General features: G+C 51.7%; 1 protein-coding gene across 10 annotated transcripts in view; it reads left to right on the top strand.

Moving 5' to 3' along the window:
• Col13a1 (collagen type XIII alpha 1 chain) overlaps positions 1-13,547 on the top strand; it is a 137,888-nt gene that overhangs the window by 75,135 nt on the left and 49,206 nt on the right. For 5 of the 10 annotated variants that reach the window (XM_048338919.1, XM_048338922.1, XM_048338926.1 and 2 more), the window contains 8 exons: positions 3,194-3,229; positions 3,946-3,972; positions 4,980-5,006; positions 6,137-6,163; positions 6,268-6,294; positions 7,000-7,026; positions 9,691-9,756; positions 12,381-12,488. In XM_048338919.1, coding sequence (XP_048194876.1) covers positions 3,194-3,229; positions 3,946-3,972; positions 4,980-5,006; positions 6,137-6,163; positions 6,268-6,294; positions 7,000-7,026; positions 9,691-9,756; positions 12,381-12,488 — 345 coding nt within the window. Of the gene's footprint in view, positions 1-3,193; positions 3,230-3,945; positions 3,973-4,979; positions 5,007-6,136; positions 6,164-6,267; positions 6,295-6,999; positions 7,027-8,550; positions 8,608-9,690; positions 9,757-12,380; positions 12,489-13,547 lie in introns of all 10 variants that reach the window. The other 5 variants (XM_048338921.1, XM_048338927.1, XM_048338925.1 and 2 more) reach the window with 3 other exon arrangements.

Genomic DNA, 13,547 nt, shown 5'->3' on the forward strand with positions numbered 1-13,547 from the left:
ACAATGTGTAAGTGAATACTTTCTTATTCTATACTGGAGAAGGCCCCTTTGAAGCATGAGGTAGGGCCATGCATGCTGGTGCTAGTCCCCGCTACAAGGGAAGCATGTCCAGGACTGGCCTCAGGAAAAGCACAAGGAGATCTCTTCCAAAAAATGAGCCAGAGACATGGCTCAACAGTAGGGTACCTATCTAGCAAGCACAAAGCCCTGATTTCAAAAATCTGGTACCAGAAAGGAAGGAAGGAAGGAGGGAGGGAGGGAGGGAGGGAGGGAGGGAGGGAAGGGGAAGGGAGGGGGACATAAACTCCAAAAGCCATAAGTAAACCTTAATAATTTTTTCTGTATAAATGTAAAAGTTTCTAAGGAATATACCATAGGCAAAAGTAAAAATCAGTTTGAAATCATTTGGGACACATACGACCATTAGTTATTGTTTTGGGCAAAGAACTTAAATCAAAAGGAAAAAGAAGTCAGGCTCCAATGGCTCATGCCTGTAATCCTAGCTATTCAGGAGGCTGAGATCTGAGAATCATGGTCAAAAGCTAGCCTGGGCAGGAAAGTCCATGAGACTCTTACCTCCAATTAACCAGCAAAAAGCCCTAAGTGGAACTGCGGATCAAGTGGTAGAGTTCTAGAGCAAAAAAGCTCAAGGACAGTTTGCAGGTCCCGAGTTCAAGCTCCTGGACCAGCACCAAAATAAAGGGGGGATGGGAATGTGGCTTAGCAGTAGAATTCTTGCCTAGCATGCACGAAGCCCTGGGTTCAATTCCTCAGCACCACATAAACAGAAAAAGCCAGAAGTGGTGCTGGGGCTCAAATGGTAGAGTGCTAGCCTTGAACAAAAAGAAGCCAAGGATAGTGCTCAGGCCCTGAGTCCAAGCCCCAGGACTGGAGAAAGAAAGGAAGGAAGGAAGGAAGGAAGGAAGGAAGGAAGGAAGGAAGGAAGGAAGGAAGGAAGGAAGGAAGGAAGGAAGGAAGGAAGGAAGGAAGGAAGGAAGGAAGGAAGGAAACAACCTAGTAGAAAATATATGTTAGGAAAACTGCTTGAGTGTAGGAGTTCAAGGCCAGCCTAGGCAACATAATGAGCCCTCATTTCAAACATAAATGACCATGTGTACTCTCTACTAACATACATACTTGTATAATATATATGTATATTCACACATGCATATGTATGTCTATGTATAATATGCTACAGTGTATACAGATATTACATGTTAGTAGAGAGTACACACAGGCAGCTCACTGGCCTAAAACAAGGTCTGACCAATCAGCTTAGCCAGTAGCAATAGAAGAAACATCTAAGCTTGGCACATAATTGAAGAGATATCAGCCTTCCCCATGCCCAGTCTCTGCAGGAAGTGGAGTCCCTGTTTCCATGTGGTCAATGACAACACATCCCTCCCAAATTCCCTGAAAAAGCCCTGGTTAGCCCTGGGCTTGGTCTTGGGTTGAACAGATGCACCCTACTACCAGGACAGGCTCTGTAATTAGCAAACCGTGTGATTACCCCTCCCACATAAACATTAACCCAAGTGGGCCTTGAGGATGTTTCTTGGCACTCTCCTCTCCTGACCTTTCTCCAGGCCTCTCTGCCTTCAGAGTAGCAAGCTTACACCACAAGCTTTTAGAGATTACATTGCTAGGTTTCCAGGGTTTCTCCTTCAGGCTATTCGTTTTTCCCCCATTCTTTCATATATTTTTTTATTTTTTAAATTATTTTTCTTCATGTGATTTTTATTGTTATTATAAGGTGATGTACAGAAGGGTTACAGTTACATACGTCAGATAAAGAGTACATTTCTTTTTGAACAATGCCCCCCTTCCCTTGCTCTCTACCAGTTTGTCCCTCCTGTCCCCACCCACAAGTGGTATAGTTCATTTTCAGCAGTGTCTAGTGAGTACCACTGCTGCATTTGTTCACTTTTTGCCCCTCCATTTCTGTGCCCCCTCCCCCTCCAAGACAGATAAACAAATAAGACAAAAAGAAAAGAAAAACATCCACAAAGAAAAAAACCTCTTGTTTCCCTTTCCTGGAATTCATTTCAATAAATATTATTTGATAGGATCAATTCTTGAGAGGAGAAAACACCCACCATAGCAGACTTCAGCTTGCTGCTGTAGAGAGCACGCAGACATGGCAGGGTCCCCGGGCCATCTGGCTGCAAGGAGATTCCAGGCAGCCTGGAAATGTTTCGGAATCACAGCAGATCTGACTGGATCTGTTGCTTGACAGGACAAGCATAGATCCCAAGGCCTATAGAGTTCAGAGGTCACCTTGGTTTATTCTGGTGCCTGTCTTCAGCTCAGTTCAACAGACATCCAAGGAAGACTGCTACCATTTGGTAGGCTTTACAAGCACCACTGGATGTAGCTTAATAACCTGATGAGGTCATCTGCTTTCCACAAATGAGGAAACTGAGGCTCAGGAGCTTAGGCAACCACTCAGTCCCACAGCCTTGTTGGTGCAGGAAGGGTTAGAACTCAGCCCAGCACACTCAACAGCTAATCCTTAGGGAAAGAAATGGCTATTTGAGCTCAGAAAGGGTAAATGGAAAGCCTTTATGGGGTGTGATGGAAGGTGGCCTTGAATGATACAGAAAGGAACTTTTGTTCCTTTCTTGTTTCCAAGAAAGGGAGAAACATGGCTCACGTCTCCCAGCTCTCTGTGACTCTTGATCCTCTCTGGTCAGCCTTCTCCTTCTCTGGGCCCCCACCTCAGCACCTCACTTCAGTTTATCTTGACCATAAGCCACTGGGTTTTGACCAATGAACCCTTTTCTAGACCCAGTCTGAGTATCTCTCTGCATCCCACTGCACCTGCAGGGAAATGGAACCCCCACTGACCCTGGGGAATCCCCTGCTGGGAGATGCCTTCTGGCAGGGTAAGGGGCATGAGCAGGCTGACCTGTTCCAGCCTGAAAGCATGCATTCAGAAGGCCAAGTGTGCTATCATCAGAGATCCAAACAGCCCTTAGATAAGCATCCATGAGCAAAGCCTGTGTGTTGGTCCAGAACTCCAGTGCATTGCAAGTACTGTGGGTTGAGTGCTGACCTGGCTGTCCATTGGCCTACCATGTATTTACAAACTAAGGTACAGAGCGGCCACAGCAATGAGGAGCCACCTGTGACCATGTGGGAGTGAGGGGTAGACATCCTTGCTCATCCTCGCCATCTGTCTTCTTTCCCCCAGGGCCAGCCGGGTACTCGAGGCTTCCCTGGATTTCCGGTGAGTGAGGAGGGCTGAAGTTAGCTGTGCCCAGGTAGGCCCTGGACCTGGTTGGTTAAGTTAAAGCCACTGATGCCACTCTTTTCCTTTTAAACCCTAACGAAGGGCTGCCTAGCACCTATTGCCAACCCCAGCCCCAGACAGTAGCTCAGAAATGGGCCTCTGGTAAAGAAAGGGCGGGGAGACACACACCCAAACAGGAGGCCACAGGATCAGAAGCAGGCAAGCAGACTCACAGGCCAGCAGAGCCAGTGTGACCCCAGAATGTGGACAGAAGTTGACCTGGGGACCAAACTGGGCCAGGCTCTGACAGGATGCCCATCAGAAAAGTGGCCTTGGGGGGGGTGTCATCTGGGTGCCCTATGACCCCAGCCCACAAGACAGGACCAGGCTGTGTAGGACTTGACCCCCTGCTTTTACTTGGGGCAGTGACAGTGCCATCTATGGGACTCCGTTCTGCACTGTTCACCTCGTCTGCAGCATTTGTTCCTGCCCCACAAGAACCTTTTGGAGAACATTCTAGTATTTGTGTTTCTTAGGACAGTAACAACTTGAGGCTTAGGCTCACCCACCATCACCTAAAAACTAGGAGGTCAGTCAGTGACCTCTGCTCTCATGTGTTGGCATCTGGTCCTGTGCTGCTAGCCCCTGGCCAGGCCGCCTTTCAGTCAGGAGGTCTGTGGTGCCCAGCTTTACAGCTGCCTTTCTGTTTGCAGGGTCCTATTGGCCTGGATGGCAAACCGGTAAGTGGACTCTCACAACTGGGCTCCCCTTGCCCTCCATCTTGCTCACTAATCCTGGCTTTCTTGGTTCTCCAGCAAGACTCTGACTCTTTGAAAGATGCTTTTGACAGGAAAAAAAAAATAGTATCACTCATGGAGAAGGAGGGAGGGGCTATTTGAAGGAGTCAGCCCAATCTCAGTGGCTTATCCTAAGTGCCCAGGGCCTGAAGCAAAAGCCATCCCTACTTTGGTGATTCTGTGCCATTCTGGAAGGACCCCAGGGCAGTGATCAGGCAGGCAAGCAATAGGGAGAGCAGGGGTGGAGCTCAGAAGGCTGACCTGAGAAAGAGCTCATCATTCAACACAGCCCAGCCCTGGGCCCTAGCACCACCAAGGAATTTCCTGTGTCCCCCACTCTCCCGTTACTGAGGCCCTATATGAACTCAGTTCTGTGTGGAGACTGACTTCCTGTGACCTCTCACCCAGCTCCTCTCTCAGTTCATTTAACCCTGACATAAATATCCTCGGGGCGGGCGGGAGGGGGGAGAAGACCCTACCCCACGCCCAGGAAGGGGTGAGCCTCCAAAGAGACTCCCTCAAGTCTAGGACTTAATGACCGTCCCTCTTCCTCATATTGACCTGGCCCTAGAGAAGCTGTGTCCACCCCAGTGGAACCGGCCATCTGCCCTGTAGGCCAGCAAGCTACAAGGGGGTCTTGAGGGTTGTGTCTCATCATCTGAGAGGACTAGACATGCCCTTAAAGCCATCATGGGGGTGTGGATGGAATGAGGATTGGCCAGGGACACCACCCCATCTCTCTCTCCTGTGAAGGGCAAGAAAGGCCCAGGAAAGGGCAGGAAGAAAATAACTTGCCCCTGGACATCCAGCAGGTTAGGAACAGGATGGACAAGGGAGTGATTAGGCAACACCTGGGAAAGGAAGGGTGACAGCACAGCAGGGGCAGGGGCAGGCAGACAGGAGCTTCCACATGGCAAACAATGGACCTGAAATTCACCCTCTTCTTCCAGGGCCACCCCGGACCAAAAGGGGAACCGGTAAGACCCCCTGCTTTTCTCCCTTCCCCAAACGGGGGAGGGTCTCTGCCCAGCAAAGAGACAACAGGGGTGGCTGTACAGCCATGCTTCGTTTAACCACAGAGATGCATTGGATGACCTCTGCTCCCGATCCTTCCAAGACTACCCTTGACTGATGTAGAAATCGAGGCCCGGGGCATCAAAGTGACTTGTCTGAAGTTACCCAGCTAGGAAGCATTCCAAACAGGATCCAGATCCACTCTCTTCCTTTACACATAGGCAAAATAACAGAGACCAAGGCAATGCACTCCCATTGTTACACAGGAAGAAGGTCTCCTTCCTGGAAGATGCAGCTTGACCCTAGCATAAAGGCGCCCCTGGCACCCTGGGAGGCACTATGCTCATTCCCTATGTTTATGGTCATCCCCTATGTTTATGGTCATCCCCTATGCTCTGCTCCATAGTCCTCAGAACAACTTGACAAGAGGGGAAACTGAGGTACCGAGTGGCTAAGCACATAGGTCACACAACTCCCAAATACCAAAAGGAACCTTCTCACAGAGGTGAGGATCCTCTTTTCTGCCAAGGGCCATTTGGACATCATCGTAACAGTATTCGTGGGTTATACAAAATTATCAGTATAGACAGACACTCGCTGGCAGCTGATGAGATGCATGTGTCTGTCTTGTCGTGTACTCTGTCCCTGCAGACGCCAGCCTTCATTCATTCCTCCCACTACTGTCATGTGCCTGGCCTGCTGCATAGGAGACTACATCCGCATGTCAGGTGGCGGTGGGCTCAGACAGACCCAACCTCCTATACCCTATGAATCTCAGGACACTGGCAGGGCCTGGCTTCTGCCCTCCCAAGCCTCAGGGAAACCCTTTGAACAAGAGAATTTCAGGGGACATGGTGGTAGGGTGGGGTCAGGGCACAGCTAGTCATGCCCATTGAAGGTGAAGCAGCTAAGGCTAGGTGGGCAAGTCCATACCACCTTGCATGTGTTGGGCACAGGGAGACCTGGCCCATTCCAGTTCAGAACATTCTGAGAAGCATCTGGAAGCTCAGAACCAGTCCCAGCCCCACTCAGACATGTGTCTCTGATCTGCCCATCCTTGATACACCCACTGACCTGTGTGTTTCTCCCCCAGGGCCTGGCAGGACCCCGAGGACTGCCGGTTGGTACCTACTCTTCATCTTCCTTAGTGGCGGGGTAGCAGGGAGTTGGGGTCATCTTGTGTGAGTCTTGATCCCTAACTCTCTCATTTCTGTCTCTCTGTAGGGCCCTCAAGGACAAAAAGGAGAAAAGGTGAGTACAGTGTGTTTCCTAGAATCCCTATGGCAGGCACAGCCTTCCTAAGGACCAAGGGGACAGAGCAGCCACTCTCAAACTTGATTTTGTTTTTCTCAACAGACTAGGATGTGAGAGACACAGGGAAGCTGCCCTGGTGACACTCTTTTCCTGAGGCCAACTAGCCTCTTCCTCAGCCCCTCCCACCTGCCTTCACACTCTGTTCCCTGACCCCTGAGCCTCTAGCATTTTGAGAAATCAACTTGTAAACACTGTCCTAGCCTCTGGCATTTTCTGTCTTGTTGACAGGATAAGAAGGCCTGCCCCTGGTGGTGATGCTGTGGGCTAGAACACTTGGCTGGAGCAAATGTGCCTGGGGTCCTGCTGTCCTCATCCAGAGCTCTTTTCTAGGACCATAGGATGCCTATCCAGAGGACTGATCCCAACCAGGCCTGGAGTGTAACTCCAGACTCTACCTTCAAGGCAGTTGGTGTGAATTCCGCCCATGTATCCTCTTCCAGGCAGGCCCTGGGAGTTTCTTCCCCCATAAGCACTCAAGGGAGAAAATTAATTTTCCTGCCTCTGAAGGCTTAAATCCAGACTAGAGTAGCAGGGCTGGTGGGTGATGAGATTAATGGTGTGTTTATCACTCTTGGGGGTACTCTTCAGGACAGGTTCCCCCAACAAGTGCCTGACACCCTTCTCCTTTCTTCCTCTCCCCAGGGTCAGTGTGGCGAGTATCCTCATCGGGTGAGTGACTCTACAAACTGGGAGGCGCCCTTTGATCCCACCTGAGGCCCATTCCCCCCCTCCCCATCTCCTAGGGTCTCTGTACCTAACAGAGCTGAGGAACCAGAGCCTGTAGCCCCCTGTGCTCAGTAGCAGGAGAGGATGGGGGGAAGGGAGCAACTGTCAGCCCCAGGTGCCTGTGTCTTCTCAGGAGCCGGCCTCCCATGGCCTTGTCCCTCTGCTGCTGGTGTGGCTGAGTGTCTGGGGAGTTGTTGAGATGAATGTGCCTCACCCTTTCTGTTGGCCACAGGGCTGGGGTGCTGTGTGTGTGTGTGTGTGTGTGTGTGTGTGTGTGTGTGTGTGTGTGTGTCTCCACCTGCCCTGAACAGATGGATAAAAGAGGGTTTGGGAATCAATTGCTGCTCAAATGACCCCAGCTTCAAGGAAGCAGAATGGAGGTGTGGGGTACTGCACCTATAGAAAGTGGAGTTCTTGTGTAGAGTGCAGATCTTTATAAGCAATTGGGGGACTTCCAGGCCAAGATGATGCTTCCCCCATTCCCACTTGGCCCTTCCTTTTCCTTGCTTCACTCCCAAACTATGGAACCCAGAAGACTTCTGTGAGGACTCTTTGCTTCGGCTCTGACAGTAGGGCTCCTGCTCAGGACAGGGGAGGTGTCCCTATGTATACTCCTCCAGCAAGGGCCCCAGAACTAGTGCAGAAAACCCCCTGTGTTCCAGCCCCTCTGTACTCAGGACAGGGAAGCAAGCTCAGCCAGGACCTCATGGTGGCTCCAGCAATGCATGTGATTTCCCTGCCTTCTCATGGCTGCCAGGCACATCCCAGGAGCAGGGATTGAGGGGCAGTGCCAGACCTACCTGCTAGTCTCTCGTCTCTGGGATCCTAAGCCAAGAGGAGGCCCTAGAGGGCCTGGAGTGTGAGAAGCAGGGATATATCTGAAGCCCCACTGGGCTGGGCCTGGGTAGGGGTGCACAGACAGAGCTGGACCATGGGGTGGTACAGGAAGCAGGGCCCTGGTATTCCAGCCAGCCTGATCCTGATACAATAAGAAGGCCAGCTGTAGTTTCTATAAAAAGGTGGGCACGTAGAACTACTAGATCACCTAAAGACAGAGCCTCCAGCACAGGGGCAACACAACCACAGATGCTTTGAAAGTGTGTCATCAGGCCCTGGTGAAGTAAGCTCTGCTGCTCTGCCCAACACAAGAACAGGGAAAAGGGCAATGGTAGAAGGTTCCAGAAGTATACAGTCTGAGCACTGTAGACCTGTATGAAGTGGGTTGGGGGAACCTAGCTGTTGAGCAAGACAGTTTACTTAGAAAAGGATATGACAGCCAGGGGATTCATCTAGAAGCCTGCGGCTTTCCAAGCCAAGAGGTGTGCAGGGGTGGCAGGTCCAGTGGGAAAGAGGAGAGATGGGGAGTGGGTGGGATGGGGTCCTCTGGCACAGGGGTTTGTGGGCTCTCTCCCTCACTCTCCCTGTTACCATGTCTCTGTCACCCTCATTGCCCCTCCCCCAAACCAGGAGTCCCTGAGTGGCACGCTCGCAGCTCTGCGCTCCAACCAGATAATTACCCTGAAGGTTTGTAGGTTCTGGAAGGTCTCTGGCCCTCTCTGCCTAGAGGCCTCCTGAACGTGGAGCCTCACATTGCATATCCCCAGGCCCAGGCTCAGGAGGGTGGGGTTCTGTGTATGGCAGCTGCCCGCACAGTCAGCAAGGGTGATCTAGAAGGGCCACAGTTGCACCAACTCTGCAACAGGGCACCTTCACAGCCCAGGGGGCTGCTGCCTCTTCATGTTGCTCCCAGGTGCCTCACATGAGTCCAAGTGCCATTGAAAACAAGTTGATTCTACACCATCTTCATTTTCCGTGGGGACCCCTCCTCCCTAAAGCAAGGATCGCTTTAGCTTCCTTGGGGAGAGCAAAGCAACAGGAATTTCCAGAAATGGTAATCACGTTGGACAATGTGATTGCAAATTGCTTGCTCCCCCCAGCCTCCAAAAAAGTGGTTGACCATTCCGGAGCCATCTTCCCACCCCACCCCACCCCACCAGCCTCTATTTTCCATGTGTACCAGGCCCGGAGTAAGACCTCAGCTGCATTTAGTGGGGGCCACACCCCTGACCAGCTTGGCCTGGAAGCCAAGCCTTGACCATCATCTTCAGAGTCACTGACATCAGCCTTTCTCATCTTACCAAAAAACAACCCAGTGGGGACCGCACACCAGCTTGGCTCCAAGTACCAATTTAGCTGGTCCTGTGGCTCCTGAGCCAGGGCCGGGCCAGCAGTGCAATGTGAGGCTGCACATCAGGATGCCTCCAGAGCCTGGCATGGCCACAGAGGCAGGCCTGGCCAAGGAGGACCTCTCAGCTCCAAGCTGGAGGTGGAAGGAGGCTGCTGACTGAGGGTCCTCCTATTGAAGGGTGGCTGCACCCCTCAAGAGCAAGCTCAGCACCGCATCCCACAAGCCACCAGAGGGTCCTGTCCGCTCCCATCTTCCTGCCTTAGACTCATGCTGACCTCTTTTCTTTCCTCTCTCTCCTTCCCTCTCTTCCCTACCGTCTGGGCTGCTTGGTTTTCCTGATGACTTTCCACATGCATCGTTCTGAATGCTGCCATTTCTCACCTATGCCCTCTGGCCTTCGAATGCATCTTCCTCTCCAGCTGCTGCCTCTTCTCAATTCAGTGCGGCTGGCTCCACCCCCAGTCATTAAAAGGAGGACCTTCCAGGTAGACATCTTGCTTTGCCAGACCATGGGTAGCCAACTAGGGCTGTCTCTGAAACCAGAATGCCCCCTAGGAGACTTAAATTAGATAAGCAGGGCCCACAGATACCATAGACATGGAAAGACAGGCTCCGGGGTGGGGGTGGGAGGGTCCACAACTTCTACCATACCACAGCACCAGAACAGCCACCAGCAACAGCTGTCACCATAACTAGCTCTTGAGTTATCCATTTCACAAGCCGTTCTCTCAATGGTTTTATGAATTAAGCATGATCATCCTGATCCACTCATCTCTGGTTGTCTCAGTGAAATCTACATCCTTTATGCTCATAAATGCAGGCTGCCGCTAGGGAGGTAGCTCAGGGGCAGGATATTTGCCTAACATGCATGAGGGCCCTGGGTCCAATCCCTAAACTTCAAAGACAAAAGAAAACAAGTACAGATTGCTTAGGATCAGTCACTTACAACCTGAGTTTGAGGACCAACGGCACTCACAGAAAAACATAGTCCACAACCAACAAGTATAATCCTTCTTCCTGGCTTCCTAACCCAAGGAGGCTGGGATAGAGCAGACTGTGAAAAATAAAGCAATCTTACCCCTGCTCTCTAAGAGGTCACAGCTGGATCCCAAACCAGGTTGTCCACCTTGCCCCCCACTTTGCTTACATTGTGCAGAGGAGCCCCCAAAGCACAGGAAGCTGGGAGTATCAGGGCTCCGAGCTGCTCTCTGAAAACCCTGTTTCAGGAGTCAGGAACCCAGAGGCATGACTATTTAAGCACCTGATTGAACAGGGCTAAAAATACAGAAGGACATGTGATGTACCCGCCACCCAAGCCTACAGCTGCATATCTCATTACCCCAGCTAAATCCTCGAGAGCCCCTGTGTGCTCACCCAGGAACAGAGCTGCCCAGGAGGCTGGCTGGCAGCTCAGAGTAACAGCAAAGCCACCCTACTGCCACCCTTTCCCATGCCAGACCCCACGGGTGCAAGCTAAAGCCACTCCCAGAGCAGCCACAGCCTGACACACACAGCCACCTGACACTCAGCTGCCACATTGCCTTGGCTGTGTTCTCTGTCTACTGAGCCCTTGCTGAGTTCTAGCCCTTTGTGAAGACACTACGGGGATTATCTCGTGCCATCCACACATCAGCCACCATGCTGGAGGAAGACATGGAGAGGGGGCAAGGGATGAAGCCAGGAGTTTCTGTGCTGCCCTGAACAAAGCAGAAAGAAAAGAATGTGGTCCCTGGGAAACAATTATTATTAAAAAGCAAGCCCAAGGGGCTGGGGATATAGCCTAGTGGCAAGAGTGCCTGCCTCGGATACACGAGGCCCTAGGTTCGATTCCCCAGCACCACATATACAGAAAACGGCCAGAAGGGGCGCTGTGGCTCAAGTGGCAGAGTGCTAGCCTTGAGCGGGAAGAAGCCAGGGACAGTGCTCAGGCCCTGAGTCCAAGGCCCAGGACTGGCCAAAAAAAAAAAAGCAAGCCCAAGCTGGGTACCCATGGCTCATACCTGTAATCCAAGCTACTCAGGAGGATGAGATTTGAGGATCAAGGTTTGAAGCCAGCCCAGGCAAGAAAGTCAGTGAGACTCTTATCTTCAATTAAATAGCAAAAAGCTCAAATGATAGAGTTCCAGCCTTGAGCAAAAAAGCTCAGGGACAGTGCCTGGTGCTAAATTCAAGGCCCAGTATACACACACACACACACACACACACACACACACACACACACACACACACACACGAAGGAAGGAAGGAAGGAAGGAAGGAAGGAAGGAAGAAAGGAAGGAAGGAAAGAAGGAAGGAAGGAGAAAAGAAAGGAAAGGAAAAGAATTTTCTTTTTGGAGAGTAAAGGTTTCATGCTATTGGCCATCATGAGACATAGAAAGTCTTGTTCACTTCCTATCAAAAAACCAATATTGATTTTACAGTCTCTGCAAGATGGCCTAAAAGTAGTTGAAAGAGGAAAGTGGATACAAGACATGATGTACTTAGCAGATGGTGTTGGAGGTCATTTACAAAGTGCTCACAGTTGGGCCTCAAGCCCTGCTGAACTCAACAGTGAGCCAAACAAAATTCTGTGGCCTCCGACCTAGGAATCTCATTTGACCCTTGAGACAAGACAATCAAACACAGAAAAGAAAAAAAAAAAAAAGTTGAGACAGGAAACAAGGAATTGAGAAGCCAGGCCTTAGAGAGACAATATGGCATGCCCTGCTGAGAGGGTGACAGAGGCAGGCCCAGACCCCAGACACCTGGCCTGGGCTCTGGCCATCTGCCTGGCCTGGAAACAGACTTGGGTCGGGTGGGGGTTGACTCTGCCTCTGTCTCTGCCTCGGTCCTATGCCCTGGGGTCTGGCTGCTCTGTGCAGCTAGTCCTCTCTGGAAGCCCCATTGCTTGGGGAACTGATGTCTTGGCCCTCTCCTCACTGCCACCAGCCCTTGCATGCATTCACTCTGCCACAGCAGCGTCACATCATGCCACCATCTCACCATCTGCCCATCATCCCCACCACCTTCCGGCAGAAAGTGCATGGCACTCGGGGTGGGGGAGGGCGAGTGGTCTACAAACTGGAGGGGGGGGGGGCTTATCTCTAACGCTTGTCTCTACCAACCTCAGGGTGAGCAGGGCCAGGCTGGTGTCCAAGGACCACCAGGGCCACCAGGCCCCCCTGGACCAAGTGGACCTCTGGGGCACCCAGGACTGCCAGGGCCCATGGGGCCACCTGTAAGTATCCCTTTCTCTCACTCATGCTTTGTCCAGAGAAGTCTCCAAACCACAAATACACAACAGGGATCTGGGTTCCCACCAAATGAGAGAGATGCCTTGGCAAGACCTTGGGCTTGGGCAAGGATGGCCCAGACAAGGAGCTGGGTGTGGGCCACACCTATGGCCCTCCAGCTCTGAGAGTGAGCCTGTGGGGCCGTGTCTACCCTGCGCCCAGGACAGCATGGCCAATTGCCACCACAGAGAGGAGTTTGGAGACTAAGTCCCCAGGACCTGTGCCGGCTTTCCCTAATCCCCCAAGCTTAGACAAATCCAAGTCAGAGGAGAGGCTCAGAAAACCCACAAGGGGCACACCACCCACTGATGACCCCGCCTTTCCAGGTGTGTGCAGGTTTCCCAGGCCTTCCAGCCAAACTGGGCCCTGCATAGAGCTGATGGTAGGAAAGGCCTCTCCCCTCCCCCCCACCTCAGGGCAACAGGTCAAACCAGGGGCCACCACCTCACTCATCCTCAAGCCCTGGCTGAATCTTGCTTCTCCTCAGCCCATTAGTACTGCAAAGAGGCAAGCACGAGGTGCACTCCACATGGACCTGGACTTCTGAGCGAGAAGCCAGTCCTCTCCCACCAGGGAGACAAATGCTCTAAGCTAAGAAAGGGAGAGACAGACAGGGCTGATCTTGGACTTTTGTGGGTGTTTTGTTTTGTTTTGTTTCCATGCTGGTACTGAGCTTGAACATAGGCCCAGGGAGTTCTCCCTTAGCTGGCCGGCACTCCACCACTTGAGCCATACCTCTACTTCCAGCTTTTGGCTGTTGGAGATAAGAGTCTCACAGACTTTCTTGCCCAGGGTGGCTTCGAACCATGATCCTCAGATCTCAGCCTCCTGAGTAGCTAGGCTAACAGACATAAGTCACTGGCACCCAGCTTGGGCTTGCTTTTTCATCATGGTTTTCCCCGGGGATGGGGGTAGAGGATTAAAAATGTTTTTGTCTCTTAAGATAAAAGCACCATAGAGTACATTACTGTGGGGGGAAAAATGAAATAGAGACCAGAAACAAC

Source organism: Perognathus longimembris, chromosome 2, assembly GCF_023159225.1.
Source record: "Perognathus longimembris pacificus isolate PPM17 chromosome 2, ASM2315922v1, whole genome shotgun sequence".
Classification (NCBI taxonomy): Eukaryota; Metazoa; Chordata; class Mammalia; order Rodentia; family Heteromyidae; genus Perognathus; species Perognathus longimembris.